At 48.6% G+C, this 27,728-nt stretch overlaps 1 protein-coding gene across 4 annotated transcripts in view; it reads left to right on the plus strand.

The window, feature by feature from the left end:
* RALGAPA1 (Ral GTPase activating protein catalytic subunit alpha 1) overlaps window positions 1-27,728 on the plus strand; it is a 575,362-nt gene that overhangs the window by 325,601 nt on the left and 222,033 nt on the right. For all 4 annotated transcript variants that reach the window (XM_078659361.1, XM_078659359.1, XM_078659360.1 and 1 more), the window contains 6 exons: window positions 7,627-7,752; window positions 12,732-12,790; window positions 13,164-13,272; window positions 16,967-17,077; window positions 19,395-19,463; window positions 27,196-27,330. In XM_078659361.1, the coding sequence (XP_078515487.1) occupies window positions 7,627-7,752; window positions 12,732-12,790; window positions 13,164-13,272; window positions 16,967-17,077; window positions 19,395-19,463; window positions 27,196-27,330 (609 nt within the window). The remainder of the gene's footprint in view (window positions 1-7,626; window positions 7,753-12,731; window positions 12,791-13,163; window positions 13,273-16,966; window positions 17,078-19,394; window positions 19,464-27,195; window positions 27,331-27,728) is intronic.

Below are 27,728 nucleotides of genomic sequence, written 5' to 3' on the forward strand. Positions count from 1 at the left end.
TTTATGGGGCCGCGGCAGACAGCTCGGGGGACGAGCTCTGCCCCGAAGGTTACGAAGATACCGACCGGGACACGGGATCGCCTGTCGGCCTTACCCAGGACCCGTTGCCGCAAGCCACAGCCCCGCCTTCAGGCCCGGCTACGGACTCACTTGCTGGGCACACTGTTTCGAAACCGAAACTGAAACTGTCGGGATCGACGACACCTAAAATGGCCGACCCGAAAACGAAACTGAAACCTAAGGACTCGAGTGTCCCTAAGATGGCTGCCGTGCCGGTGAAGAAAACGGTGCCCGTCACCCCATCGGCTCCGTCGACCTCCGGTCCGCAGAAGCCGAAGAAGTCTGTCGATTCCGATGCTGCAAAATCGAAACCGACGCCCGAGGAGGGGTCCTCCAAGAAAGATGGTCGGCACGGATCAGCGGCTACGACGCCGTCCAAGCCCGCCAAGGTCGGCTCCAAAGAGGCTACGCACAAGAAGTCTGCGCCCCAGCCTCAAGAATCGGCGGTGCCGAAGACGGGTTCCGCGCCCAAAGCGCACAAGGCCCACAAAGACGTCGGATCCGAGGGACCGATCAAAGCATCCTTGTCGGCGACGAAACCCACGGGGAGTGAACCGTCCCTCATTGCGGAGTCACTGCAGAGAATCAGGGAGAAAGCCTTTGCCCCATCGGCTCCGATACCATCGCCGCAGCCGCAAAAGGACACTCCGGCAAAGCCTTCGGGAAAACTTCTCTTTCTCTTGCCACCTAAGGAGGCGCCGAAAGCGTTTTCAACAAAATCGGCTCCGAAACAAGTTTCTTCGCCGGCTGACCCTCTTCCACGTCGGGTACTCGAATCGGAAGACGATTCAGAGCATTTCATCGACGCTGCAACAGGCAAGCTGACCCTCTATAAAAGGAAAATCACTTCGGAGCCAGTGGACTCCTACATCATCCCACTGAAGAAAAAGAGGGTGCCCCTTGACGCCTCAGGCCTCACGGAACCAATCCAGCCTCCTCCAAGACGGAGCCCTACTCCCTCCCCAGAGCACTCTGTGGGTGAGGGGTATGATGAGGATGAGCAGTACAATTTCCCTATCGATGAACCTGATGTACAACCGGATTCATACGATGACACTGGTGACCAGAACACCCAAGGTGTGGGCCAGGACCCGCAGCTCTTTAATGCACGTGCATCCCCGACTGAGGACTCAGCAGGCTTTCATGCACTACTTGAAAGGGCGGCAGCCAATCATGATGTGGACATGCATGCCGACCCAGTTGAGGAAGACTTCCTTTTCGACACCTTTGCCATCTCTGAAAGGACAGTAAAAACACTTCCTATGCTAAAAGGTGTCCTCAAACATGCTGGGGACATTTTTAAGGAGCCTACAAGAGCGAGAGTGGTCAACCCTCGCATTGAAAAGAAGTATAGGCCTGCACCTGCGGACCCCGCCTACATCCGGGGACAATTGCCACTGGACTCTCTTGTGGTTGCCAATGCCAGGAAACGTGCCAACTCCCAGACAACGGGTGAAGCTCCTCCCCCGGATAAAGAGTCCAAAGTGCTAGAGGCAGGGGGCAAAAGAGTAGCTGCACAGGCAGCAAACTTTTGGCGCATCGCCAATACACAAGCGCTCCTGGCGCGTTACGATAGGGCGCACTACGACACCCTAGAACAGGTTGTACAACACCTGCCTCCACAGTTCCAGGAAGCCACACAACTGCTCATTAACGAGGGGAAGCTCATCTCAAACGCAGCCATCAAGTGTGCGCTTGACGCTGCAGATACAGCTGCTAGGGCTGTCAACACTAGTGTTATGCTAAGACGACAGGCGTGGCTACGCATCTCAGGCTTTAAACCGGATATTCAGACAACAATTCTTAATCAGCCGGTCAATCCTGATAGTCTGTTTGGTCCAGATGTTGACACCACCCTAGAGAAAATAAAGAAGGACACGGAAACTGCTAAATCCATGGGGGCCCTGCAGTCACAACAGTTTCGTGGCAGTAATTTTCGTCGCTCAGGCGCACGTGGGGTCACCAGAGGACAAATGGGTCAACAATCCCAGTTCTCGAAAGGTGGGGCACAATCCTCTTTCACAAAACAGAACAAGGGAGGTTACAGGAATAACAGCAACAGAGGTCGCGGCAGAGGAAACAACAACCCCCGCTCCTCTACTCCAAGCAAACAGTGACTCTCTGTCACTGCCCCCCGACCACCTAACACCTGTCGGGGGGAGACTGCAGCAGTTCCTGCCCGTCTGGAAAAACATCACCACAGACAGGTGGGTGCGACAACTAGTCCAGTATGGTTATTGCCTAGAATTAAAGTCCACTCCACCCAACATCCCGCCAAGGCAAAGGCCTATGTCCGCAGAGCACTTGCTCTTATTGCAGCAGGAAGTAGTGGTGATGCTGCGAAAGGGAGCTATCGAGCAAGTGCCGGTGGGAGAGGAAGGAACAGGGGTATATTCCCTGTACTTCCTTATTCCAAAGAAGGACGGATCTCTCAGACCCATTCTAGATCTACGCCCCCTCAACCTGTACATACTATCAGAACATTTCCACATGCTTACGCTGCAACAGATTCTTCCCTTGCTAAACCAAGGGGACTTCTTAGCAACCTTGGATCTCAAGGATGCGTATTTCCATATTCCACTACACCCGTCACACAGAAAATACCTCAGGTTCACTATTCAAGGAAAACACTACCAGTTCAGGGTCCTACCCTTCGGAGTTACAACAGCCCCGAGGGTGTTCACCAAGTGTCTGGCGACGGTAGCGGCGCACCTCAGGAGGCAGAACATCCATGTCTACCCCTACCTAGACGACTGGCTCGTACAAGCCAAGTCAGAGCAGCAGTGCGCCGCGGACATGTCAACTACAATTCACCTTCTTCACGATCTGGGTTTCTCCCTAAACTACCCAAAATCGCACCTTCAGCCAGCACATGTCCGGCAGTTCCTAGGTGCAACGATCAACACCCTGACGGCCATGGCTCAGCCAAACCAAGTCAGGATAGACAGCATGCAGGCCCTGATCCAAAAGTTCAGGCCACAACACTCGCTGCCAGCGAGAGTGTTCATGCAGTTGATAGGCATGATGGCCTCCTGCATCTTCATAGTCCCTCACGCACGTCTACACATGCGCCCGCTCCAGGAGTGCTTAGCGAATCAGTGGACACAGGCTCAGGGACAACTGACAGACCTAGTGTTGATTACCAGTCGGGCATACGACTCTCTGCATTGGTGGACTCCACACAACCTTTGCAAGGGCCGACTGTTCCAAGAGCCTGTGCCGCAGATTGTCCTGACAACGGACGCATCTCTCCAGGGATGGGGAGCTCATGTGCTCGACTTCACGGTGCAGGGACTATGGACAACGCAACAACAGAAGATGCACATCAACTATCTGGAACTGATGGCAATCTTCATGGCGCTCAAGTCCTTCATTGTACATCTGTGCAACAAGGTCGTGCTATTCCGGACGGACAACATGACCGCGATGTACTACATCCAAAAGCAGGGAGGCACCCACTCGCCACAGCTGTCTCACCTGGCTCAGAGCATGTGGAAGTGGGCCATTCAGAGGAACATTTTCCTCATGGCAGAACACCTCCCAGGGAAGGACAATCAGATGGCGGATCTGCTCAGCAGGTACAGCCATCAAATGCACGAGTGGGAGTTACACCCATCTGTCCTCCACCCGTACTTCCAGCAGTGGGGTCATCCGGAGATAGACCTGTTTGCCACAAAAGAGAACGCAAAATGCCAACACTTTGCCGCCAGGTTCCCTCACCCACAGTCGCAGGGAAATGCGATATGGATGAACTGGTCAGGCAAATTTGCGTACGCTTTTCCGCCAGCCCCCCTAATACCGCTGGTCGCAAGAAAGCTAAGGCAACACGAGATGACCCTCATCCTAGTTGCTCCAACGTGGGCGCGCCAGGCTTGGTACACCACGTTCCTCGAACTCTCAGTGGTACCGCATCAAAGACTGCGCCTCACGCCCAGTCTTTTGACGCAGAACCATGGAGAAATTCAGCATCCAGATCCGCAACAGCTCAACCTGGCGATCTGGCTCCTGAAGTCCTAGAGTTTGGGTACCTTAACCTACCTCCAGAATGCATGAGCATCATCAAGGAGGCGAGGAAACCAACTACTAGAGCATGCTATGCTGCTAAGTGGAAGCGTTTTGTCATCTACTGTACATCTAATGACATCAACCCACTAGATGCATCTATACCCAACATCATCTGCTATCTGTTGCATCTCTACAGGTGCAATCTGGCGTACACTTCCATTCGGATACATCTATCCGCCATAGCGGCTTATCTTCAGAACAGGCAGCACCTCTCTGTCTTCAGAGTGCCCGCCATTAAAGCCTTCCTTGAAGGTCTGAAAAGAGTCATTCCCCCAAGGACACCACCAGCTCCGGTGTGGAACCTCAACGTCGTTCTCACCAGACTGATGGGACCACCATTTGAGCCACTGCACTCATGTGAGCTCCAATTCCTTACGTGGAAAGTGGCTTTTCTTATAGCTATTACGTCTCTGAGGCGTGTCAGTGAGCTGCAAGCGCTCACAATACAAGAGCCATTCATTCAAATTCACCCAAATAGGGTAGTGCTACGCACTAACCCCAAATTCCTTCCTAAGGTGGTGTCACAGTTTCATCTAAACCAGACCATTGACTTACCAGCATTCTTTCAAAACCCGCAAACGGTGGCGGAAAGGATGCTCCATACATTAGATGTACGAAGGGCGTTGATGTACTACATAGACAGAACACAACACTTTCGAAAGACAAAACAACTCTTTGTTGCCTTCGCACCACAACACAAAGGCAACCCAATCTCCAAGGCAGGGATAGCCAGGTGGATTGTTAAGTGCATCCAGATATGTTATCAAAAAGCAAAGCGCACTTTAACAATACCCCCCAGAGCGCACTCCACACGCAAACTGGGGGCGTCCATGGCTTTCCTGGGGAACATTCCTTTAGAGGACATTTGCAGAGCAGCCACGTGGGTCACACCACACACCTTCACAAAACACTACTGTGTTGATGTGCATTCCAAACAGCAAGCTGCTGTAGGACAGGCTGTTCTCAAAACACTTTTTCAGGTTTCTGCAGCTGGCACGGGCAACCGCCGCTGATGGAGGGACTGCTATGTATTCTATGCTAAGATATGAATTTAGCAGCCCACATGCCTCGAACTGAATATGCTACTTACCAGTATGCATCTGTTCTTGGCATGTAGGGCTGCTAACATTCATATCGCCCGCCCTCCTCCCCGGTGCCTGTCGCAGCTGCAGATATACTATTGTATTTACTCATTAGCATGGACATCCTTTACACTTTTCACTCCATCTTCTGCCACAATGGCGAAAAACAATCTGGGGATGGAGCCGATGCCCATGCGCACTGTAGTCCAGGGGAGGAGCCACCTATCTCAGGATACTTCGAAGACTCTTCCAGGACAACAATGTGCAATCATCCGAGCCCAACACTAGGCGGCGATCTAATGCTAAGATATGAATGTTAGCAGCCCTACATGCCAAGAACAGATGCATACTGGTAAGTAGCATATTCATTACCTCAACCACCCTCTCTATTCACTGGCAGGGCTTGGGTCATTAGACACACCACAGGGGGGCGGAGCCAGCATTGTGTGGGGAAAACCCAGCCCATCCAGGACACAGGTACACTCCTCCCACACATGACTCATGCTAATCTCCCACTCACCACCGGGCAGACCCATCCAGACTTCCTGGAGCCTGGCATGCCAGCCAGCTCCAGCCAATCACACGCCAGCACCCTCACAGCACACGTACAGCCATGTCTAGAAATGACGCTTCCCTACTAGACACATACATGCTGCATACACCATCTCGCAGCATTCACTCTCACGAGTTCACACATACCAGACTCAAGCCTGTACACCCCACGCATCAGGAACTACCAGGGACACATACATTCCCCATGCATTCCTATGGGCGGGCAGGCCTAGCTCAGCACATGCACTCAGAGTGCGCACACACTTTCCACTGGGACACAGTGAAAGTGCGCAGAACCCAAAAATCACCATTGCCAGGTCACCATTTAAAGCAAAAAGTCTAGGGGTGAACCTGCCCTAAGGGCCAAAGTCCAACAGCCAGTTTCTGCCGAGGTTCCTTTCCTGATGTTCTCAAAATAGGTCTGGCGACCCCACTACTAAAGGAACAATCGGCTGAGGTGGACAACCTAAATAAATTCCGCCCAATCACCACCCTCACTTTCCTTGTTAAATTCACTGCAAGGTGTGTAGTAGAGCAACTCACCCAACACCCCAAGGACAATAACCTTCTTGATGAAGTGTAATTTTGCTTCAATCAAGGCTGAAGCACCACAACAGCACGGCTACATGTTATCGACAATACCCTTTAAGTACTGGACTCTGGTAACTCCTGCCTCTTGATCCTGCTTGACCTCCCTGCATCCTTTGACACTGTAAACCATTACACACTTCTCAACACACTAAAGCATCAAATGGGTGTTGAAGGCGTAGTTCTTAAATGGTTTGAATCAGACCTCATGGCAGATCTCAGGCTTGTGAACTCTCTCTCCAATGTTGATCATGGTATCCCTCGAGGCGCTATCTTTGCTCCCACCCTATTCAGCCTCTACGTGGACCCTTTAGGAGAACTACTAGAGACATCTGGGATCTGTTGTCACCTCTATCCTGACGGCACCCAACTCTACCTCAAATTGTCCTCCACACATGACACTTTACTCCGCACCACAGAAGAATGTATGACATCTCCCCACCTAAATCTGGAATTCCATCTGATCTCAAACTCCCCACTTTTGTATAAATCTGGATGGATAATCTGTAAATTTTTAACTGAAACCTACCATAGTTGACCGTGCTAAATTCCTAGGAGTCATCCTGGTCAAGAGACTTAAACCCGAGTCCCAAATCAACACCATGGCCAAACATTCACGCTTCCAACAAAGCTTTGTCAAAGGTATCGGACGTTTCATTCCTGAACAGGACCTGTAAAACACTGTTCAATCTTTGGTACTCTCCAGACTTGACAGTTGTAATTCACTCCTTGTAGCCCTCCCCAAGACCCACCCTTCTTCAAAAGCCATCCTTTGTTCGCCCGCGCGCTTCATCTGCGGGGCCAGATGAAGTGACCACATCACGCCTGTGCTGATAACTCTGCGCTGGCTTCTTATTGAAGCTCGGTCACTATATAAAGCTGCCTATATTACTCATAAAGCCATTCCTACTACCCCCCCACCCCTTGCTACCTAGCTAACAACTCAAAATTACAGGTCGATCCAGGCCCTTACCAATGCCAGGAACCTACTGCTCGAGCATCCTACGTTCAAAAGGGAGAGACTTCTAGGTTTTCTGAAGGTGAGGAATGCAGTGAAATAAGAGTGTCTACCGGAAAGAATGGCCCATGTCTGGTTGAGAAGCGGAGCAGTTTTAAGACTGATGTGCTCAAGCAGCTTTGAGTGTATGAGGTTAGTGGTGTGGAGGGTTTCACCTGTGCTGCAGGACATGTGAGCATGTGTCTGTTCTCCCAGTGACCCTTTCTGCCAGGGTCACGCTGTAATCTAATGATGTTTCTCCACTTTGTGTTTTTTATGCAGGCCCCACGCGTGGAAGCTCAGGTTCTTCTTGGATCTCTGGTTTGCTTCCCTAACCTGTACAGAGCGCTTCCATCCCTGCACCCCAATATGTCCGAGATTGTTGTGTCTCAGTTCACTGATGTCAAGGTAAGTGATGGTGACAGTCTAACTGCTGCACTCCATTTCCATCAGAGCAGCTGGTGCCTCTCCACTGTAAATTGATACTTGTATAGCGCACTACTCACCCACACGGGTCTCAAGGCGCTTGTACGAATACCGCTGTGGAACCCATCCTGGCTTTCCCTGTGAGGTGTCCACTCCTGGGCACCCCCAAGATGGAGGCCAGGCATCCTTAGCGTTGTGGGGGCCGTTGTGGAGATTAAGCAAGCTATTGCCCAGAGTTGCAGAGTGGGACTCCATGATTGGAATAGGCACCGAGGCGAGAATTATCAGGTCCGTGTAATTTTGAGCCGAAGACCCACCGAGGCGGGGAATTGAACCCTGGTCCCGGGCTAGACCTCTGCATCAGGGTCTGCCGCTCTAACCATTGAGCCACACTTCTCCACAGTCACCATCTGCAGGGAATGCACATTTCTCTGGTGTCCCTGTAAATGTCATGTCTTCATGTCAGTGTACAGTGGTATTGTTTAACATGAACCATTCCGAAGAGCTGCGTAGTTTACGCCGTTAGATACAATTCATGATCGTGTACTAAGACGGCGGACAAGCGCCTGGCATGCGGTGCACGTCCTCTGTTGTCTTTCATTTAGGGTATGTTGGCACGAAGGTCCACGGCTTGGCTGCGGCAACCTTGGCTGCCATTTGTGCCCCCTATAGTTCATGGTGTGTGCATTGTTTTTTTTAGCATATTGGGGCAGTTTTTTTTTTGTTACCAATGGTTAGTGATTTATCTTTGCATGCACGGAAGGTGACATTTGTATAGGTATCCTTTGATGTAAAATGAGGTATTACAAGATCAAAGTCTCCTGGAATACTGCCCTTTTTGCCAACAAAAGTTGTCGGTGATGTTGTCCACCCTCGCTGTTGCTGCTCGCGGCTGGGCAAAAGTGCGTCAGATTGTATCTGGTTTTCCGTTTCGTAGTTCTGTTTGGATAGAGCAGCGGAGCTGAGGGAGTAACCAGAGAATGGGATTGCCATGCCTTGAGGTCTGTTTTGGAAATGTTCTTTATACTGCACAAACAAATTTTTTATATCGCTGACAATACAGGAAGAAAAAAACCTGAATGTTTGTTTTTTCCCAGTCTCCTTCAACAACAGCAAAATGAAGGAACAGGTAAAAACACAGTCTTTAGCTAAGGAAAGACCAATAGATACTTAATTTCATAGTCAAGTAGTACAAAGTGACACCAAAAAACCTGGCTAAATTGTGGCTTCCTCAATTAAAATGTGTGCTCTTGCCCAAATATTTCACCAAAACTATCGCTCATGAAAGCGCATTCAAATATTCGACTTCAGAATACAGCACAGGCTGGTTTTAGCGCTTTTTTACATGACTATGAGCCGTGCTGCTATTCAACATGGCTAAATGACTGACAATGACAACGCCAATAGCTCTCGGATTGCCAACACCTATTGGCTTTGCCAGTGCTTGCTTATAGATGCAAGAAGGTCAGAATGAAATCCAGGGACCCTCTCTTGGGGCCAGAATCCCCTTTTAAGGCGCCTCTGTACCCCACAAGTTACTACGCAGCATATTACTTTACTATTTGAGAGATGATCTAAAGCCAGTGGAAGGGAATGGAGGCGTGTGTCCTTTGAGCCACACTGGCGGTGCTGACAGCACCTTTTGAAAGATTCTCTTTAAAAGTGGGATGGTAAGGTTTGGTTTTCTTCTCCATTTCTTTCTTTAGGAATCTTCCTTCTCAGTGGGTCTGAAACCTAGTTTAAGACCAGCTCATCCATGAGGCATTTGAACCCCTGGCCTCCTGGTGAGATGCAGTGTGTGCTGAAAGTCTGCAGTGAAGAAGAATTAAAACTAGCTATCTTTTCCCTCCCATCTGGAAAGGCTGCCGGAGATGACACCCTCCCTATTGAAATTTATAAATTATTATGGGAGGAACTTGTGCCTGTACTTTGTTTGGTTATTAATCAGATTGTTACAGATGATGGGGCCCCACCATCCTGGAACACCGCCAAAATGATATTTTTTTTTGGGAAAAAAATAAAACTCCTACGGAATGCGGATCGTACCGCCCAATCTCTTTGATTAATGCTGATGCCAAGGTGTTTGCCAAATTACTAGCCTTGAGACTGTCCCCTATAATGCCGAGATTGGTTAGCAAACATCAGCATGGTTTTGTAGTAGGTAGAGATACGACGCAACATGTAAATACGGCCATCACAGTGCTTGACATGGCCGCAGCTGACTCCACCCCACTCCGTATTATATTACTGGACGCTGAAAAAGCTTTTGACCGAGTGGGGTGGGATTACCTGTGGTCAGTTTTGAAAGCAATGGGGTTTAAGAGTAAATTCATTACAAAGATAAAAGCACTTTACTATTTACCTAATGCATTAATTGGATACGAATGCCTACTTTCCACCAAATTTCCCATAAGAAGAGGAACTCGGCAGGGCTGCCCTTTATCACCCCTTTTATTTGCACTCTCTATGGAACCTTTTATTAATGCCATACAGCTTCAAATTATGATAAAACCATTTATATCTGGGGCAAACTCTCTTAAAATAACAGCATACGCCGATGATCTGGCAATCTATACTAGCGATGTGACAGAATCCATGCTAGGTATAGTTAAAGAGGCTGAAATCTTTGGAAAAGTTTCGGGCTACAAGTTAAACTTAGATAAAACCCAAATTATAGCCAACTATAAACCGCCAATACCTGTGATGGGAGTATGCTATGCTGCTACTTACCTCGGCATCAAGCTAACATCTAATATAAGGGAAATTATTATGCTGAACTATGATACTTTATTAAAAGAAACTGAGACCCTCCTTAAAAAGTGGCATAAGGTACCATTAAATCTTATCGGGAGAATCAACCTTATTAAAATGAACATTTTGCCAAAATGTATATACTTATTCAGATGCATACCCCTGAAAATAAACACCGTTTTCTTCAGAAAATTAGATGGCATATTGGGCAGCTTCATTTGGGGTTATAAAAAGAACCGAAGAGCACTTTCCTCTCTGAAACTCCCATTTATAAAGGGAGGGCTTAATTTCCCAGATTTTCGACTATATTATTTTGCATCATTTATGGGGCGGCTACAGAGCTTGTTTAATTCCAGCAACCCATATTTTATTCATCAATTTATGCTGGGGCCAGATTGCTTGCAGTTCTTGGCTAGAAGTAATGACCCAAACTACTTCAAAAGAGTGAGGTTCAAGACCGCAAAGGACATGATTAACATTTGGAGGATACTTATGAATTATAATAAGCTGTCATTTTATCATCCTCTTTTACGTCTATGGAATAACCCAGGATTACCTAGCATCTTTTCCGACTCTGGGTGTAAAATATGGACGAGTCAAGGTATACTGAAACTTGGGGATCTTTATGGCTCCTCAGGTTTTTTGGAGTTTGAAACATTAAGGCTATTATATAAGCTACCAGAACACACTTATTTTAAATATGTACAAATTCGTGACTTCCTTGTAAGAAAATTAAAACTGAAAGAGATTCTGGACTGGATTTCTGGCACTGCTTATACAAGGGAAAGGAAAACCAAAAAATAACTATTAGCGAGGGATATAAGTGTCTTACTGAAAATAAACAAGATGAGTGCCCAAAAATAGCAGAGAAATGGGCCTTACACTTTCCCATAGGTATTACCTCGAATGAAATATCATACTCTTTAAAGAAAATTGACACGCTAGTCCATTCTTCAAGCTTAAAACTGCAAGCATATAAAACAATATGCCAACTTTATTATACCCCTCTACAAATAAGCAAATGGTCCCCGAATGACGCCTTTAATGATCGAACTAAATGCCCAAAATGCCATCTACAGGCTGCTGATTTAGAACACATGATGGTTCTTTGTCCTGCGCTAGTTCCGTTTTGGGACGGTATAGGAAAGATACTGAGATTGAAATTGCTAATTGATGCACCTTTAACATCTGAAATGATTCTAATAGGTATGCAGCCCAATCCTACACCTTTTCAAGATTTAATCTTTATAGTGCTGGCATGCGCAAGGCTAGTACTGGCTCGAGCCTGGATAGCTGATCAAGCACCCACTGCGAATGAATGGTGGTGTTTGGTTAAAGAGATACATCATATGGAACTATCTCTAGCCAGGAAAAGAGGAGTGAAAGCAATGATTAAAGTAAAGAGAATTTGGGGAGGCATGTTTTATACATCCGAAACTAACTAACCTGATTTGTATCTATGTCTATCTCTAATTTAGATAAGATTGTATTTATTTGTGTTACTCTTTTCTGTATTGTATTTATTTGCCCGTCTGAGTAGTGCTTATTACTTGCAAGTTTTGGTCAACTACTTTTTGTAATATTTGTGTAAATACTGGTAGTTATGTACAACAAAATTCTGATTACTTTGTTTAAATCTGCCTGTGATACCCACAAATAAAAAGGTTTAAAAAAAAAAAAAAAAAAAGAAAGTCTGCAGTGATAAGGACACACTTTAATCTAATATATTAAGCTTTCTAAAGGCGCCAGAAGTCGTATGGGACTCTTGTGGACTAAAGAAGGCTCAATAAGAGGACAAAAACAAGCCGGCCGCCTTCGGATCCTTTCGCTTGTGCCCCAATATGTGGATTACTACTTTGTGGCTTCATAATGTGTGTGTGTGTGTGTGTGTGTGTGTGAGCCGTGCATGGGGATAATTCAGTGTGGACTTTGGCCAGAGTGCGAGTTGATTGGATAGGTCCCATCTGTTCCTCGTCCAGCTGCATTAAACCATCATGAGGTGGGGGATGGGGGTGACCAAGACCTTTAAATACTTTGAATAGAGTAAGCGTTGTTGAAGATGCAGCGCTCTCTCCTTTCGCCCCCCCATCACATTCTTTACACTCGTCCTTCTACACCTCTGTGGCTGCTGTCAGACCCCCTGCTTCCTTGTCATCCCCTTAGCTGGCCATGCTCATCACTGAACATGCTCTCTGTGCATTCCCTTTTAGGAGTTGATCGTCAAAACTCTGCTGAGCTGTGCCAGGGAGGAGCCGTCTGGACCTGCACGGTACGTTGACTTATGTCCCTCTGGTTAAGAAGTAATTCCACAAGTCCCACACGTGCCTGGCTGGTAACTTTGTTGAGTTGGCGTCACTGAAGCCTTGGTCTCAATGTAGCAGCGTGGGGCCCCTGTGTGTCGCATGTCTCTGTTTGCGGGATTCAGTCAGTTCAAAGTATGTTCGTAAGTCAAGCACCAAAGTGGAACCTTTTGATAGTAACTATAAGGGTGACAGAGTTTTCTTTTAACACCGTGAACAGGTGCTTTGAGGCGAGAACATTGCAGTGTGTCCTGGATACAGCTCTTTTGGTTCCTCCGATGTGTCCCTTCGAGTAGCCGGAGCCCCTTTGTGCTTTACTGATCCCCTTTTCTCTCTCTGTAGCTGTGTCGCACTCTGTAACCTGGGCATCTGGCTATGCGAGGAGCTGGTCCAGGGGTCCAAGCACCCCCAGGTCAAGGAGGCCCTGAACGTCATCTGTGTCTCTCTGAAGGTGAGTGGATCGCGAAGATGCTCTGGGCATTGGTACCTGGTGAGAAAAGGATGTGGCGGAACAAGCAGGGAGTGGAGTGGAGTGGAGTGGAGTGGAGTGGAGTGGAGTGGAGTGGAGTGGAGTGATGTGATCCAAGGCCTTGGCCCTTCTATCGAGGGTCTGTATGAGGCTGATCTATGACTTCTGTGCAAGGCACCTTTAACCACTAGACTTTTCCAGGCACTGTTTCCGCGACTGAGCTTCCAGTGTATCTTCGTTGATGTACCTGCTGCAGTGCGGTGCTTTGTTTTCATTTGTATGGGCAGTTGGTCTCGGAATGATTTCTTTTTCAATGACTGAAATGTTTGTCAAGGGTTGGTGTATTATGGAATGCTCTCGAAGACTTGGACCTTAAGTCCAGAATGCCCTTGAATCGGACGCCATCTTACGGTTATTTTTTCCACCATCAGCTTAAGAAGCGCTTAGGAGGAAAAGGTTAATCTTCAAACAGTTGCTCTGACCAGGAAGTTCAGGCTCCAGCACATCAGCTCATAGGAAAAAACATACATTTTTTTTTTGGGGGGGGGGGGGTTAAAATCTGTTTTTTGTAGTTTTTCAGTTTTTGTATGTAGATGTTTTCAACCACAGCATGGTGGTACTCCGCATCAGGTCTGTGTTTCTTTCCTCCAAGCAACTCTAAAATCATGCAAATAACAAGCATTAGTAAAACCAATATGTCTGGCTTTAATATGAAAAAGTATGCAAACACAATTTCCACATGTCATTGCTGGGGTATTAAAATCAGGAATTTTGGATTTGCCAATGATTGTTATCAGTTTATATTAAGAGTTTCAACAAGCAAAATACAAGTTTCCGCTGAAACATTTAAAACTCCTGCTAAAGCAAAAACAAAACAAAAACTGATTTCTTTCTTTATACAATTTATGTACGCCAATGATTTTAGTGTGGTGATTCAGTGTAAAACAGCCCCTCATGTATTGCATTGCAAGCACTTCTCAGGATGCTGAAGGACATGGCAACCAGCCACCAGCACAGGGCGAGGGAGGGGTGCTCCTCTGGGCAAAGCCAAATCCCAGTCTTTGTATATTTGAAAGAATAGGTTGTAGCAGTTGCATTCTCAACCAAACCTCAAAAAGGCTCGACCGCCTTTAAAATTGGGGCTCTGGTTGACTCGGGAAGCGTCTTCTGTAAATGCCAGCCCGGACAAACAAATGTTGTTGCCCATGCTACCAAATATGATTACAGACACAGAAACAAATTGACGGACAATTCAGTGCACTTACAAAAATAAATTCCTGAGGTCATTTTAACCTAAAAATAAAGCTCAGAATCCTTGACACATGCTGAGACTTCAAGGGAAGGAGTCAGTATAGATAACCAGTCACAGCTGTATTGATACCTTCGGCCTCGAGGCACTCACAGATCTAGCCAGAGCCAGGCTCAGAGGAACAGAGTTTTAGATTAGTTTGAGGTTCACGGAGCACACGGTTGCCATGGGTGTCCCGGCGCTGATGCATCCGTGACCTGGAGCTGAAAACGGTGGTGAACCACAGATTGAAGTTCTTGATCCATCATTCTAGTAACTTTGACCCTGAAAATAAACCCCCCACCTCAGGCTGGTTTTGTTGTCAAAAAACAACCTTGACAAGTTGACGTGGATGCAGGTGGGCCCGCACCTTCGCAACAGGTACAAGGAAGATTTACTTACTTATGCCTGCTACCTTCCTAGGGTATAGGCCATCAACCAGGACCCTCCAGCCATCTCTGTCCTGGGCTTTCCTTTAAATCTGACTCCAGGTGTAACCCATCTCCTCGAGTCCTCGGCGCCAGGTGCTTCTTGGCCTCCCTCTCTTCCTTGGAGGGTTCCAGGTCCGGGCCTTCTTTATGTTGTGTGATGCGGGCGTGCGGAGGGTGTGACCACCTTTTCATGGTTTCTTCACGAGCAGGGAGTTGGAAAGTCTGCTACCATATATGGAAGGGCGTCTTCAATACTTTCCTTGGGCCCTTAAGGATAAATGAGGACATTTGTAGATACATCAAACGTTCTTTTGCTCATACCTGGATTCATATATGCCACATATACAGCCAGCCATTGCCAAGATGCCTTCTAAAGGGGCATCCTTTTTTGATGAGTGTGTGGGTTCTGACCACAGGTTTAACCCCAAGTGTTTAAGATGCTCTCTCGTGGGGAGCAGCTCTTTCAAAAATCGTGGAATTCTGAACTCATGAATGACTTTTCAGTGAGTACCTATGGTACACTAATGCAACTTTCATACTGACCTGCGTTAGATATGACATCAGTGGATGTGACAATCCTTCGGCCCACCATGCTTAGACAAACTTGATTCTGTTCAGATGAGCTGCCAGTAAAGAAAACTTCATCCGAGTCCATAATATGACTAACTCATACGAGTGGCACCCTCGTAACTGTGCTAGTTCTGCAGCACAAAAGGCTCGTCCATCAGTAGAGGTCTTTCTGCGTTCCTGCCTGCAGTCTGCAGAACAAGTGTTGGGTAACTCCTCTTCCAGTGTCCGGGGAAAGTTGGAAGTTTCTGCAACTAGTGACGGTTGGTACTGGAGACCAAACTCATGTTTCTGTTGGTTTAAATAAAACATGTTTTTTCATGAATACATTGCCTGTCGTTTGTTTTGTGGCTACGATTGCATCCCCTCTGAAGCTGCATTTTGTCCCTGCCCGGGGTTTTCCGCTGATCAGTATCTTCGCAGCCTTCATGGTGGGTTTCTTGAAGTGAGCTGAAGGTCTGATGTTTGTAAAGCAGTCGGGGATCAGGCGGCGGCCACGTAACCTGGTGGGAATACCTAATCCCAACACATTCATGGCACCCAGAGTGCCAGGGGAGGCAGCCTTCGTGTTTGGTAGGGTTAGAGGGAGGCCTGTGGCTTAACAGTAGGGTTGAGTCTTGGTGTCCTCTGTTGCAGAAAAGTGTTTCATGTGCAGTGATGGGATACTACGGTTATATGAAAGCCTGCAAAGAGATTGTAAGTCACATGAATGGTTACAGAACTGAAATGATCGCATGATGTGTTATGAATGCCATGTTCTCCAGTCCTGGATCTTTCATAGGTTTGCGTGCTTGAATCAGACCCTTTGCAGTCAGGCTGGGAAGCCCCAGCAGTCTTAAATAACAGTAAACAGTGGTGCAACATGGGTTCATGTCATCCAGTGTCTGCCAGTGGAGGTCTGGTGTTACGAGTAAGTAACTAATGTCAGTGTTGGCACTGCAGATCTGGGGAGGAACCGAGTGACTGGATCTTTGGTTGGAGAAGCATCAGTGTGCTACGCGACAGGGTCTGTCGGTCTCCAGAAGGACCTCGATTTGGGGATCCTGTGGTCTGGGTTGTTGTGCATGTTGTCTGGTGCGTTGATGTGCAGTTGTTTGCTTATTTCAAGGCTTTCAAAAGGGAGGCCCATTCATGGAAGGGCTGGATGTCCAGACCCAGGAGTTAGAAGAGCAGCAACAGAAACACTTCCAGCATCACATGTTAGTGTGAGAGAGCAGCGGGGATGGCGGTTGTGATCGTTGTGTCCAGCGTGGTGCCGTGCCCAGATGCAGATGTTGTAATCCTTGCTGTATTTTTCAGAAGTGTTGTAGTCCTTTGGTTTCTTTTCTCTGCCTCCTTTTCATTCATCTTTGATAATCTTCATACCCTGGTTCTTCCTCCCTCCTCCCAGTTTCCCAATAAAGCCGTGGCCCATGTGGCTTGCAGTGTCCTCAGCACGCTGATCACCTATGTCAACCCACTGCAGCTCTACCAGCCCGACCTCCCGCTGAAGGTCATTGAGGTAAGTCTGGGCAGGCGTCCGCATCGCGACAGGCCGGATAAGGGATACAGAGAGAAGTGGCAGCGCAGAGTACCAAGGAACACACGGAGAAAGTGACCGCTTAGTAGAGAATAAGGAACACTCAGAGAAAGTAGCAGCTTAGTAGAGAGTAAGGAGCACACAGAGAAAGTAGCAGCTTAGTAGAGAGTAAGGAGCACACAGAGAAAGTAGCAGCTTAGTAGAGAATAAGGAGCACGCAGAGAAAGTAGCAGCTTAGTAGAGAATAAGGAGCACACAGAGAAAGTAGCAGCTTAGTAGAGAGTAAGGAGCACACAGAGAAAGTAGCAGCTTAGTAGAGAGTAAGGAGCACACAGAGAAAGTAGCAGCTTAGTAGAGAATAAGGAGCACGCAGAGAAAGTAGCAGCTTAGTAGAGAATAAGGAGCACACAGAGAAAGTAGCAGCTTAGTAGAGAGTAAGGAGCACACAGAGAAAGTAGCAGCTTAGTAGAGAGTAAGGAGCACACAGAGAAAGTAGCAGCTTAGTAGAGAATAAGGAGCACGCAGAGAAAGTAGCAGCTTAGTAGAGAATAAGGAGCACACAGAGAAAGTAGCAGCTTAGTAGAGAGTAAGGAGCACACAGAGAAAGTAGCAGCTTAGTAGAGAATAAGGAGCACGCAGAGAAAGTAGCAGCTTAGTAGAGAATAAGGAGCACGCAGAGAAAGTAGCAGCTTAGTAGAGAATAAGGAGCACACAGAGAAAGTAGCAGCTTAGTAGAGAGTAAGGAGCACACAGAGAAAGTAGCAGCTTAGTAGAGAGTAAGGAGCACACAGAGAAAGTAGCAGCTTAGTAGAGAGTAAGGAGCACTCAGAGAAAGTAGCAGCTTAGTAGAGAATAAGGAACACACAGAGAAAGTAGCAGCTTAGTAGAGAGTAAGGAGCACACAGAGAAAGTAGCAGCTTAGTAGAGAATAAGGAGCACACAGAGAAAGTAGCAGCTTAGTAGAGAGTAAGGAGCACACAGAGAAAGTAGCAGCTTAGTAGAGAGTAAGGAGCACTCAGAAAAAGTAGCAGCTTAGTAGAGAATAAGGAACACACAGAGAAAGTAGCAGCTTAGTAGAGAGTAAGGAGCACACAGAGAAAGTAGCAGCTTAGTAGAGAATAAGGAGCACACAGAGAAAGTAGCAGCTTAGTAGAGAGTAAGGAGCACACAGAGAAAGTAGCAGCTTAGTAGAGAGTAAGGAGCACACAGAGAAAGTAGCAGCTTAGTAGAGAGTAAGGAGCACACAGAGAAAGTAGCAGCTTAGTAGAGAGTAAGGAGCACACAGAGAAAGTAGCAGCTTAGTAGAGAGTAAGGAGCACACAGAGAAAGTAGCAGCTTAGTAGAGAGTAAGGAGCACACAGAGAAAGTAGCAGCTTAGTAGAGAGTAAGGAGCACACAGAGAAAGTAGCAGCTTAGTAGAGAGTAAGGAGCACACAGAGAAAGTAGCAGCTTAGTAGAGAGTAAGGAGCACAGAGAAAGTAGCAGCTTAGTAGAGAATAAGGAGCACACGGAGAAAGTAGCAGCTTAGTAGAGAATAAGGAACACACAGAAAGTAGCAGCTTAGTAGAGAATAAGGAGCACACAGAGAAAGTAGCAGCTTAGTAGAGAATAAGGAACACACAGAGAAAGTAGCAGCTTAGTAGAGAATAAGGAGCACACGGAGAAAGTAGCAGCTTAGTAGAGAATAAGGAGCACACAGAGAAAGTAGCAGCTTAGTAGAGAGTAAGGAGCACACGGAGAAAGTAGCAGCTTAGTAGAGAGTAAGGAGCACACGGAGAAAGTAGCAGCTTAGTAGAGAGTAAGGAGCACACGGAGAAAGTAGCAGCTTAGTAGAGAGTAAGGAGCACACAGAGAAAGTAGCAGCTTAGTAGAGAATAAGGAGCACACGGAGAAAGTAGCAGCTTAGTAGAGAGTAAGGAGCACACGGAGAAAGTAGCAGCTTAGTAGAGAGTAAGGAGCACACGGAGAAAGTAGCAGCTTAGTAGAGAGTAAGGAGCACACGGAGAAAGTAGCAGCTTAGTAGAGAGTAAGGAGCACACGGAGAAAGTAGCAGCTTAGTAGAGAGTAAGGAGCACACAGAGAAAGTAGCAGCTTAGTAGAGAGTAAGGAGCACACAGAGAAAGTAGCAGCTTTGCAGGGAATAAGGAGCACACAGAGAAAGTAGCAGCTTTGCAGGGAATCAGGGATACAAGGGGAAAGTGTCGGCTCCAGACCCCAATGAGGAGAATAAGGAGCACAAGAGGAGGGTACCAGGGAGTTTTTATCCTCTTCATTCAGAGGCTGTGTTTCTTCTCCACAGATACTGATAGCCACTGTGACCCACCTGTTACCGAGCACTGAGGCCTCTCCCTATGAGCTGGATAAAAGGGTAAGTCAAAGGGCTGCCGGGGAGCTGGGGGGCAAGCAAGTCTGTGGTCTGCATGAAGAGAGCAAGCATGGAATGGACAGGAGTGAGTGTCCGTCAGTCCCTTGTATAATCCCAACTGAAGGAAGGAAGCATAAGCTCATAGTCAGTTCAAAGTATGTTTGCAAGTCAGTCACTAAAGTGTAACTTTTTGATGGTGAACAGGTGGTTTGAGGAGAGAAGATTGTATTGTGTTCCTGGTTACACCACTTTCAGTTTCTCTGATGCGTTTCTTTGAGTAGCTGGAACCCCTTTGTGGTTTCTCTATCTTTAGCTCTCTATCCCTCACTCTTTCTCTCATATCCCACAACGTAGTCTACACATGTATTCCTGAAACAGATCAATGGAATAGGATGGAAAGCACAGTATCTCCCTTGGCAGGGTGGGCCGCTTATGTCTTCACTCGGAGCTCAGTGGAGAGTTGATCTAGAAAAGGCTGCTGTCGCCTCAGGCCTTTCATAGAGGAACGTAAGAGGAATCCAGATCTTGCATCGACCCAGCGACGAGCTTACAAGGCAATCTTCAAACACCGCGTATCAAAGTGTTCCAGAGTCTCCCATTCACCAGTTGTCCAGAATGCAGCTGTCATGATGCGAAGGAGCTGTTACAAATGTACTTCAGCTGCCACTACTCTTGGAAAGTGTTTGTCACCGGCTGAGGCCGGAATAAGATTCTAGGCCACGAGCGGAGTGCATCGTGATATCGATGGGATAGCTCCTACATTCATAATAGCAAACTGAAATATCACGACTCCGCAAGACCTTTGCACCCAGGAAACCTCAAAGGCTCTTAGTATGATGGGAAGAGAAAGGGAGATCGGCTGTCTTCCGTCTTGGCCCAGAGTAAATGTATCACCTTGTCAGACTGTTCAAGAACCATCCCAGTCTCCTTTATAACAAACAAAACTAGTTTTGCAAACAGAACCTCCAGATAATCATAAATACATTCCTCCTCTGCCATCCCAGTTCACGTAGTGGCAGTAAAGCAATCACATTGTACATTCACTGTACAAACGACATTTTGAACAACCGCAGAGGGCATTTGTTTTGGGCTCCCACCAGGTGAGATGAATGTGGGCAAACTTACCCCATGCGGTCTCTCGCCGCTCAACTCCGACTGACCAACCTGCCTTGATGAGGAGTAGAAGAGGGGTCCTAGCCCACCGTACTACAGTTGATCCCTAGAACCACTCTCAGAAGATCCAGAGTACCTTAGAGTGGGTCACACCGCCTCCCTAGGAGTGTCTCTAAGGGGTCTTCTTAAGCACTCGAGTATTCAAACTGTGGCTGAAGATCTTTAGACGGAGGGTGAAGGACACAGACCAGTCGTATCCCTGGAACTGCCATATTTACCTCAAGTCTTTGTTTTTGTTTGTTTTCCTCATTCGGTGTAAATGGCCCCAACAGAGATACAACCTTTAACTCCAGCTAGGCTGAATTCCGTTAAATATCTTGTATAAGCTTCTCATGATTAAAACCTTGCAATGAACATTTCATACTGCCTTGTTCTTAGAATGAGTGTTACAAAGTGACTACTTTCTGGGCAGTCACCCCAGTTTTTTCATCTTGGATTTTGAGAGTGAGAGGCACTGTGAGATTGTTTGCAGTGGAGGCAAACGGGTACTACTGGAAAAGTGGAAGGGTTGCCACCTTGAACGTTAACCCATTGGTTAGGAAGTGTCTAGGAGTTACCCCCACCCACTAACTGCTGCCAGGCATAAATGTCACACCCCAGGACATCTCCTCAGACCACTTACTGGACCTGCAGAAAATCATAAGACGACTGAAGCTTGCGCCTGTGACTTGAGAAGATCCCTGAAGCCCTGGACCTGTTCTTTTTGCACCCAGGTCAAAGACGTGACCTCCACGGGTGAGTTGGCTGACTCCTGTATGGCTACAGGGACACAACACGCTGCAAGAGGTCTTTTCCTGGGAGTTGACCAATGACAATTGGACCGTGACTGGATTTGCTTGCGTGCCTCTTTCTAACATCCTGGGAGTCTCTACGTGTCTCTCTTGAGGTCCTGCTGGGCTTTAGAAGTGTACTCCTTTGATTGTTAGGTCACTGTGAGAAGTTGGCCTGATGTGCAGTGCTCACTATTCTAGTGATCACTTTGTATCAGTCCAAACAACCCTTATTGATGATTGGTTGTAAGTCAACCTGATACACCAGCTATCCTAGTAGCATGGACAAGAGCAGTCTAAGGCTAGACTCTAGAGGGCGTGTTAAGCCAGCTGTTTTACCATCACATTACCCCTTGAACACCCAGTGAAAGGACACCACACAAGTTGTTATGAAAATAAAGTATATTTATTTATAACAAGACTACCCTGAACTCTTTATGAGGACAGGGTGCTAAGCACAATATAAAACTCTTAAGAAAACACTTTAAGTTGCACAATTTACACAAATGCCAGAGGGGCACGAAAAACCATATACTTCAAAAGTGGAATGCGAAATACTAGCAGGTAAGTAACAAGATCCAGAGGCTTCAGGATCGCTAGGACTACACTACTGAAACCTAAGGTTAGGAGCAGGAGGCCTAGGGAGATCGGGTGCAGAGTGTGCACTCTCACGCGGGATGCGGGAAGAAGTCTATGGATGCTAGCGTTTCTAAAGTTACTGTTTCCGGACGAATCCGGCTAGATAGACTTAAAACGCAAAAAGGATCTGGACACTTAGATAGTGAACCTGTGCTGGAGCACCAAAATACTCAAGTTACCTAGCCCAGGGGCTGCGGCTGCAGAGGGTTCAAAAGACGTCGGGATTCCTCGTTGAAGTCTATGGAGCCTGAAAGAAGAAGTTGCTGGCAGGCGACCAGTGAAGAAGTTCGAGGTGATCCAAGCCTGGATCGGAGGTGAAGACGACCTGAAAGCAGAGGGGACTTAGTTCTTAATCACTAGCCAGTGATTATGTGGGCACCAGGATGGCACCGGACGGAGTCACCGCAGTCAGGTGAGTAGGCGACGCTGGACTTGGTAGCCACACGGGCCAGGAGGTGTTGTCGGCGACCAGGCTGGAGGTGCGAGCTGTCCCACGAAGGTGTCGGCTGTCGGCGATGCTGGATCCAAGATTGGAGCAACAAGCCTTGGCAAAGGCAAGCCCACGCGGTGGAGTCAAGATGGCGTCTGGAGTGGACCAGGAGGGTCCGGGGTGCTCCTCTTTTGAAAGGGAGCAAGGGACAGTCTGGAGCAACCAGACCAGCAGTGTAGAACGTCGGGGTGCGTCGTTAGGAGGGCCACTAGCCAACGGGCAAGTGACCGGACAACGCGGTTAGCAGCAAGGAGCAGAAGGGCCCCACACAGATCTCGTGGATGCTGGGGGGCTGGACTTCGGTGCTGGAGCTGCTCAGGGTTGGGGCTTCTCAAACCCCAGGCACTCACTCGAGGATCCCTCGGCGGTCGTGCTGGATAAGCGTCGTGCAGGTCTTGATGATAGCCGGTCCCTCAGGTCTCGTCTCACCCACGAATCTCAGCTGAGCTGTAGAGGCAGGTAGAGGTCAGAGATGGCGGGGAATCCGGGTCTCGTCGAGCTGGGCAGTCTTGATCCGGAGGATAGACGTGCAGCAAACCGCAAGCGCTTAGGTGGTGCCTGCTGGTGCAGGGTGGCTACTCCTTAGCCACAAGGGAGAGTCTTCAGAAAAGTCAAGAGTTCCTTTCGTGGAAAGTAGTTCAAGATTTAGAATGATCTAATTTGGGAAGGGGGCCTGCTCCTACCTTTATCCTAAGAAAAGGGGCTGGCACGCGACTAGGTCCTGCCCATGGGTGGGACAAGGAGTGTGGTGGTTACACCCCTCTCCTTTGTCCGGTCTCTCCCCAGCTCAGGGGCTGGTGTGCCCCTGGAACTGGTTTGAGCCGGCATATGCACAGTGAGCACCGGGGTGCCACTTGCAGTCACCTTCCTTTCAGCCCTGCCTACCTGGGATCCACAAAATCCTGTCTGGGATGGTGCTGGCACCGCCCCTGACAGGAAACCCTTTGTCCAGGCCTCCCTTGCTGGAAAGACTCCCAGCAGCAGGAGGGCAGACTTGTGTCTCGGTGGCAGCATCCATTTTGTGGAGCTGAGGCTGTGTTCAACTTTAACCGGGGTTACAGCTACCAACATGTCTTCTCCCTCTAGAGGGGTGGAATGCTACCCCCGTCGCCAGAACTGGCGAGGGGGTAGTATTCCAAAGCGTACGACACCTTACACGACATGTTTAGATAATGTCAGACCAAAGTTACCATAACCGCGAGGATTATAAGGCACTTAAGAGTATATGGTCTGACGCTATCATGGAAACGGCTAAGGGATAGATCCCGAAGGCCGCAGACAGGCTCAGCTCATGCCAGAGCACTATCTCACACGATTCCAAGCACTCTGCCTTCAGGATTGTTAAGGCCTGCCATAGGAGTGACTGATAGGAGATCTGTGTGCCCATTTTAGGTTTAGATATAGGAATACTATATCTAAAGCAAAGGGTGATTACACCACCTTGCTCCCAGCTGTCAAGCAGCCAGTTGTGTCTGTTTAGTTAGTCAGCCCAGGGGTGGCATAATACATGCTGCAGCCCCTGGGAGACTTCTGGGTACACCTCTGCCCTGGGTACAGGGACTCAAGAGAGGACCCAGTGCCAATTCAGTACCTGGGTACAATTTGGAATAGAGAGAACAGCTAGGCTGTGGGTCTGATTAGCAGGCCCACAGCCAGGGAAAGTCGTAAACCAGTGAAGTAAAAAGCAAAAATCTGGGTGATCATAGGATGGCAGACCCTACTCTCCTACAGTCGCCATAAGAAAACTTGCAAACTTTGAAAACTTTTCCTCTAGTGCTTCTAGGGACCTGTGGGAAAAAGTACCCAACCAGCAGTTCCACAGCGTTTGATTACATTTCAGCTTTGTCTCAGTCCAGGCTTCACTCACCTATGGAAAAAAAAGACTAAATCTCATTCTTTTTTGGAATTTAAAAAATATTCAATGAGTCTCAAGCCTCCCAAGCGCCAACATGATCAACCTCCTTTAAGTATCCAGCCTTCTGTTCCATGGCGGCAGCTACAGTTTCAAAAGCGGCCCCCCTTTCATTGAGGATTTTTTTCTCTATCTGCGTTAGGACTTAGAAACTTTTTCGAGCCTTTTGACTTCCAGACTTTCACCAGCACCAATCCACTTGTATCTGATCGGGGACGACCTCAAATCGCACTGAGGTCCCTGTCGACCTCTTCCACAGACTGTCATTGGTGCGTTGTACGTGCCTGGTGCTGTTTCCACTTAACCTGTAAAAATGAATATCTCTGGTTCCACGTATTGGGTCTTGTCTTTTCGTTCATATTTTACTCATAAAAGCGGTTGTGGGTTCTTATTGTGTTTTTTGTGACTTTCTCTGCTATTTATGTGTTGCTTTAATCCTTTGAACATTGCCTTTGATATAAGCTTGTCTACTTAGTCACGTTACCAGGGATTGAGCACACGTTTATTTTATTCAATTTGTGACACATCATGCAGTTGGTGATCTCCTTGATCTTGGAACAAAGTTCTTATCGGAAAGTTACTCCTGGATGAAAAGTTCCTTTTTGGCAAATTGCGAATTGAATATGTGTGATCAAGTGACCGATATAACAGCCAGAGACGTGACTAGTCCCGGGTAGATGTTGAGGGCCGTCTCTGACTCTACAGAGTGCCCACCGGCCTAGGTATTGGAAGAATTGTCTCAGAACTGAAAATGGCGAGTGATAGGTGATTCATGGAATAGAAAGCGAGAGCCTCTGCTCACCATGCATGTGGTGCTCTCCTGCGGTGATCGCCACCAGGCTGCCTCAGTGCTTGTTGCTCTCCCCCCTTGAAGCCCTGGGCTCCTGTGCTCCCTCCCTTAGGGTTGTTAATTGGGCATTCATTGACTGCGATCTGGCGAAGCTTTACTGCCTCCATATTGATTGTGTTGGCCATGTGTAGTAGACATGAAAACTCGTCATGGCACCAAAACTCCTTGTCCGAGTATGGCCCCCCAGCTCCAAACAGGGCTTGGGGTGCTAATTTGTTATTTAGTGAGTGAAGTCTTATGAAGCTTGTGTACCTTTTCATTGGTTGTGCTTGCCATACATACAAAGATAGTTGTGGTGTCTGTCCTTGTGTTCTCCAGTCCTTTAGCATTCCCCGGCCCTTGTTTCTTAGGTGCTGGTTTGGCAGGTTTCCCCTTCCTTCTAGCCAGTCCCGGCTACAGACACTCCCAGCTTCTGGGGACTCTGCCTTTTTGCTGTCAGTTTGTGCTCCATGGACGGCCAGGCATGTCAGTGAGTGTGTGTAAATGTGAGCATTACAAAACTGATGGCTTGTGTGTCTGTTTGTGCCAATAGGCTAACGTGGATTATCACTGTGCGCCACATAAAACAACAGTCATCCCGGGGTGTCTGTGTGTCCTGCTGGGTCTGGTCTCGGAGCCTCTTTGTGAGCTGGATCGATTGGTCTGCTAGTATTTGGGTGTGCCGTATGTTTTGGACTGGGGTGGCATGGTCTGCGCGGACTGGTGTTAGCTGTTAGTTTATGCCTCATGGCCTGGCCTTAGGTGTCAGCGTGTGCTCCATGGCCTGCCCTGTGGTGTCAGCGTGTTCTCCATGGCCTGGCCTGTGGTGTCAGCGTGTGCTCCATGGCCTGCCCTGTGGTGTCAGCGTGTGCTCCATGGCCTGGCCTGTGGTGTCAGCGTGTGCTCCATGGCCTGGCCTGTGGTGTCAGCGTGTGCTCCATGGCCTGGCCTGTGGTGTCAGCGTGTGCTCCGTGGCCTGGCCTGGGGTGTCAGCGTGTGCTCCATGGCCTGCCCTGTGGTGTCAGCGTGTGCTCCATGGCCTGCCCTGTGGTGTCAGCGTGTGCTCCATGGCCTGGCCTGTGGTGTCAGCGTGTGCTCCATTGCCTGGCCTGTGTTGTCAGTGTGTGCTCCATGGCCTGGCCTGTGGTGTCAGCGTGTGCTCCATGGCCTGGCCTGTGGTGTCAGTGTGTGCTCCATGGCCTGGCCTGTGGTGTCAGCGTGTGCTCCATGGCCTGGCCTGTGGTGTCAGTGTGTGCTCCTTGGCCTGGCCTGCGGTGTCAGCGTGTGCTCCATGGCCTGGCCTGTGGTGTCAGCGTGTGCTCGTTGGCCTGGCCTGTGGTGTCAGCGTGTGCTCCTTGGCCTGGCCTGTGGTGTCAGTGTGTGCTCCTTGGCCTGGCCTGTGGTGTCAGCGTGTGCTCCATGGCCTGGCCTGTGGTGTCAGCGTGTGCTCCATGGCCTGGCCTGTGGTGTCAGTGTGTGCTCCATGGCCTGGCCTGTGGTGTCAGTGTGTGCTCCATGGCCTGGCCTGTGGTGTCAGCGTGTGCTCCATGGCCTGGCCTGTGGTGTCAGTGTGTGCTCCTTGGCCTGGCCTGTGGTGTCAGCGTGTGCTCCATGGCCTGGCCTGTGGTGTCAGTGTGTGCTCCTTGGCCTGGCCTGTGGTGTCAGTTTGTGCTCCATGGCCTGGCCTGTGGTGTCAGCGTGTGCTCCATGCCTGCCCTGTGGTATCAGCGTGTGCTCCATGGCCTGCGCTCTGGTGTCAGCGTGTGCTCCATGGCCTGGCCTGTTGTGTCAGATTGTGCCCCATGGCCTGGCCTGTGGTGTCAGTTTGTTCCCCACATACCAGTCTGGGGTCCGGGTTTGCCCATTGGCTGCTATGGGGATGAAGCTCCCCTGGGTGGTGTCTCATGTTTCCTCTGTTTCAGTTAGTGGTCTCGTTGCTGCTCTGTCTTCTGGACTGGATCATGGCTCTGCCCCTGAAGACCCTTCTGAAGCCGGTGCATGTCGCTGGAGCCGAGAATGACAAGCGCGACAATTCAGTGCTCAACAGTGCATACAAGGTAATCTTGTTTGAAGGTCGGTCCCCCGACTGGCACTCTGTGCCTTTCATCACTAATTATAATTTCTCTTTCACTGAATTTCTGTACCCTCAACAAATCCCCCCCGCCTTCCTCCCCGAACTGCTAACCTCCAAAATCTATCCCCTTCTCCTGTCCAAGGCAAATGTCCCTCCCCCGCTTCACCTGCTGGCTCATGTGTCCACCACGTGTACTTTTTACCACCTTCCTTCATGGACTCTAATCTTCTAAACTCAGGTTCTCTGCCCTCCTCTCCAAGACGTCTGCCTCCTCCACTGGGACTTTGTGCGCCACGATCACCCACATCAGCTTATATCCCCTCCTCTGGCACTCTCTCCCCACGTAGACTCCCATTATGGGCTCTGTGCCCTCCTGCTCTC

The sequence above is a fragment of the Lissotriton helveticus genome, chromosome 9 (assembly GCF_964261635.1).
Source record: "Lissotriton helveticus chromosome 9, aLisHel1.1, whole genome shotgun sequence".
Taxonomy (NCBI): Eukaryota; Metazoa; Chordata; class Amphibia; order Caudata; family Salamandridae; genus Lissotriton; species Lissotriton helveticus.